Below are 4255 nucleotides of genomic sequence, written 5' to 3'. Positions count from 1 at the left end.
TTTTTTAAAATGCTGAATTCATATATATAATCAAAAATCTATTTTAAATAACAAAAATTAGCATTCGACCAATATAAAATGGAGTCGTCTAATGAGGCGGAGGAATTGCTCGGACGGCCAAAAGTGGCCAGAATCCAAGTAAAAAAAAAAATTAAAAATATTGTAGAAGCAGTGTTTGAATCGTGTTTTTGATGATGGAAATGGATTCAGCACCATCAAAAACGTCCAGGACACCTAAAATTTTAAAGTTTAACAACTATAACTTGGATTTACAAAAATCCTTGTCAGATTTTCTCTAAATATGACCAGAATTTTTATAACCTTCCGGACAACTCGTACTCCCGTTAGACTAAGCAAAATAAGATTCACCCAATTCTAATAAAAACTCCAAAATATAAAATAATTAAAAATCTCCACAATTTCCTTCCTTCTCAGGGCATCTGAATGGGGCACCTATAGCGGTTTATATAAGCTGCGGGCTATCTCTCCTGTGAGGTCATACACGTGACTATTCGTACTGCCAACTTTTACGTGGCCCTCACTCTATCGCTGCAATTGTTTAGTTGGACTCTACCTGCAGGCCCTCTGTGTCTTTTAAACCTTCAGAATGCAAATCCATATCATTAGTTGTAGCATCCTTCACGAGAAGAGGAAAAGGATTGCATTGGTTCTGAGCACATACTGGAGATGGCGGATGTGAGCTTCATTCTCGGTGTTGTAGGTCAGTATATACATCCAATCACAGTTTCATTTAGTGTATTTGAATTATTGCTTATTCATCTAAACTATTGATACATTCAGATTTTATGTTGGGTTTTGAGAAATTAGACTGCGATGTGATATTTCTGATTTATTCGATGTTTGGGCAAAATGCTACAGGAAATGTCATATCGCTACTCGTTTTCATCTCGCCAGCGTAAGCTCTCAAATGTTTTGAATCGCTACACAAATTTGAGTTTCTAAAGGAGCATTGTCAATTTTGTGACTATTGTTGATTGGATTTTGATTCACAGCAAGACATTTTGGCGTATAATGAAGAAGAAGTCCACAGAGGACTTCAAATCTCTTCCTTACATCTGCACGCTGTTGAGTACTTCACTGTGGACATATTATGGATTAATCAAGTCGGGAGGACTGTTGATCTCTACGATTAATGGGGCAGGCGCTGTATTGGAGGCCGTTTATGTGATTCTCTTTATAATTTACGCCCGTAAGGAAGTTAAGGTAAGCACTTTTTTTGACAAGCTTTATGTTCATTGTTTTAATTTGTGTATCCACAACTATTAACAAGAACTTAGTGGCACTTAGATAATTGGAAATCAGATTGGATTATATAAGTGTCTTTTTGACCAGCTTCATCTTACCACTGGGGCCAAGACCTGTATTATCATGTCTTTGGATAGAATTGTGATCACTTAATTTTGAACATCTATGGTTCATTTCTATTGAATTGTGTTTCATTTCTATTGAGTTGTGTTTAGGACTAACCATATTTTGTCAAAGTTTCAAATCTCAAGAAAAATGACTTTTGAATGATGATAATAGAAGAGCTTAAACCTAAGATAAATATCTATATAAATAATTGAAAATTTAAATTTAAAAAAATTAGAGTATGTATACTTTTATAAACTTTAACAATTAAATAATTACTCTGAAATAAATCTTCTATCTCATAAATTAAACAATCTTATACACCAATTGAATATACTTTCAAATTAAATTATTTATTTCATACCAAGCAGAAATCTTATACATTAATTTGATATACTTCAAAATTAAATTATTTATTCTGCAAACAAAATGATCTTATATATGAATTTGACTTATTTCACATTCACCTTTAATTAATTAAATTAGTATGAAATTCTGATATCAAGATTATTCTGTTATTGTTGTGCAGCTCAAGATTATTATGTTGGTGCTGCTTGTGGATGTAGTATTCTTTACTACGGTGTTTTTGGTGACTTTCTTGGCACTTAGTCATCATGTGAGGATAACTGTCATAGGGGTCCTATGCGTCTGCTTAACATTAACCATGTATGGTTCCCCATTGGCAATTATGGTAAGCTTATTTTCCACACTCAGGCTAAGAAAACAAACCTAGGGTAAAAAACAAAACTACTGACTTGGCTAAGACTTTGGCTGGGCCTTCAATCTTTCCTGGTCCTTTATATTGGCAATAATTCAAGCAAAATATGTGTAATTTTGGATTTTACAGTCTAATGTTGTAGCTCTCCTGCGCGTGTGTGGTAACAGAGAAAGGTCATGGTAACGAAAAGCGTGGAATTCATGCCGTTTTTCCTGTCATTCTTCCTGTTTCTCAACGGAGGAGTCTGGGCAGTCTGGGCAGTGTTGAAGCATGATATATTCGTTGGGGTTAGTGTTCCATGTTTTTCATTGAAGGTAGATTCACATAAAATGCATATGATTCAAACAAATCTGACTTTGCAATGTACAGATCCCGAATGGTATCGGCTTCGGCCTTGGCGCTGCACAGCTTCTTCTGTACATGATTTACAGAAAAGGGAATCCCAGGGGAGAAGGAATCAGAGAAGAAGATCGAAAGACCGAGGGCTTTAAAATTGCGGAGGATATCGAGATGGGTGGTGGAAATGGACATGGATTCAGTGCAGATGATGTACATGGTCTCAGAAATCCTGTACAATCCCTTTCGCTGGACTCAGGAAAATTGCAATCATATGCAGGCCAACAGCAGGACCACCCGTCCCCAATAACCCATCACGAAGGCAAAAATTCTGAAGGCCATTAAAAACGCTGAAGGTCATCCTGCTCCAATTTGGGGTGACTAGGAGACTCAACCATCGAAATATATCCATAAATATCGTTCACAGACGGTAAATCTATGCCAGTAAACACGGCAATTATTGTGTAATCTGCCATGGTAAACTGATTAAAAGACACGTGCTTGTCTTTCAGTTGTATAACCAAATCAATCCTGTAATTTCAAATTTGCTGCCTATCAGATGCAAATTTGATGACGATGATTTGTTTTTCACCCCCGTAGTTTTACGTCTTCCTAATTCGCGAGTGTGAGGTAGGGTTGCACGTAGTTAGAAGAAAAATCTATTCACAATATCTCATTAAGTTTGCTGAAATGCCATTATTCAATTTCTTTTTATATATATTAATTTTTTCTTTTTCTCTCTGTAAGAATGTCATTTCCAGCTGATCCATCTAAGAATAAAATATAAGAATCTCATTTCCAGCTGAACCATTTATGAATAGTCAACAAGAAATATGTATTGTAATTAAACAAATTCTTTTAGTCTGTCCTAATCCCTCATTAGAATAAGACAACTTAAATATTTACACATCAAATCCACTATTTAATTTTTTTACTTCTTATTTTATGTTTCAAAATATGATGGTCAAACTCATTTAAAATGCAAAAAAAAATATAATGTCAAATTCCAGTTCTGATCTAAATCTATTATTTTTACTTGGAATGAAAACACAGGAAATTATGGGGTACTTTATCACGATCCAAATCAGATTTTATTTGGAATGAAAACAACAGAGATCAAGGGGTACTTTCTCATGATCCAAATCAGATTTTACTTGGATTGAAAACACTCGAAATCATGGGGTACTTCTCCATAATTTAAATTTATTTGTTTTATTTGGAATGAAAGCAAAGGAAATTTGGGATTTGGGAGTATTAGGGGGTTTGGCCTCAAGGCATTCAAAGAGAGTCAAAATCATAATCAAGTAACAACAATATCAAAGAACTTCACATCTTACATTACAGCAATCGAACAATCTTTTGGGGATAAAAAATTTGGGCATTGGGTAAGTGGGAAGAAAGTCAGAGAGATTATTGGTGATAAGCTAGCCTTTAGGGCCTCCCCCAAGAGAATTGAAGAGAGTCAAACCTGTGATACGCAATAACTAGCAATAATATCAAAGCACTGTGATGGGCAATAATATCCAAAAACTTCACAGGTAACTCTACATCAATTGAACTAATTGTTGAGACTAAAAATTTTGGGCATTGGGTACTGCCCTGGGATCTACACCAATTGAACCAACTCTTAGTGCTAAAAATTTTAGACATCAAATACAGCCTAGCTAAGAATGTCAGCTTCCCTCTCAGCTAGAAAGTAAGAGAAAAATTGCTAATATTCTAAAATTATTTTATTCTATAACATCAACATATCAGCTTACCAAAACATCTTACCAAAAATGAATCTTACGATAAAAGACAAGAACTATTCCTGGCAACCAATTAATCTAA

The 4255-nt window shown here is 34.8% G+C and overlaps 1 protein-coding gene across 1 annotated transcript; it reads left to right on the top strand.

Annotated features, from left to right (window-relative positions):
- The first annotated feature begins 579 nt into the window (after window positions 1-579).
- Window positions 580-3141, top strand: LOC149175584 (bidirectional sugar transporter SWEET17-like). Its single transcript, XM_089422890.1, has 6 exons — window positions 580-721; window positions 880-916; window positions 1014-1224; window positions 1901-2062; window positions 2257-2376; window positions 2459-3141. Exons 1-6 carry the CDS (start codon window positions 688-690, stop codon window positions 2768-2770), a joined length of 876 nt encoding a protein of 291 aa, XP_089279016.1. The 5' UTR covers window positions 580-687; the 3' UTR covers window positions 2771-3141.
- The last annotated feature ends 1114 nt before the right edge of the window (window positions 3142-4255 follow it).

Source organism: Pinus tabuliformis, chromosome 4_1, assembly GCF_031772625.1.
Source record: "Pinus tabuliformis cultivar Carrire ecotype Pingquan chromosome 4_1, CPIR1, whole genome shotgun sequence".
NCBI classification, from domain to species: Eukaryota; Viridiplantae; Streptophyta; class Pinopsida; order Pinales; family Pinaceae; genus Pinus; species Pinus tabuliformis.
The sequence above is the reverse complement of the archived record's forward strand: the minus strand, read 5'-3'. Positions and strand labels throughout refer to the sequence as shown.

Coding starts and splice junctions, on each gene's coding strand:
- LOC149175584 (XM_089422890.1), top strand. CDS start 688: ATGGCGGATGTGAGCTTCATTCTCGGTGTTGTAG. Junction 917..1,013: donor CTCGTTTTCATCTCGCCAGC/GTAAGCTCTCAA, acceptor TTTGATTCACAG/CAAGACATTTTGGCGTATAA. Junction 2,063..2,256: donor GTTCCCCATTGGCAATTATG/GTAAGCTTATTT, acceptor GTGTGGTAACAG/AGAAAGGTCATGGTAACGAA.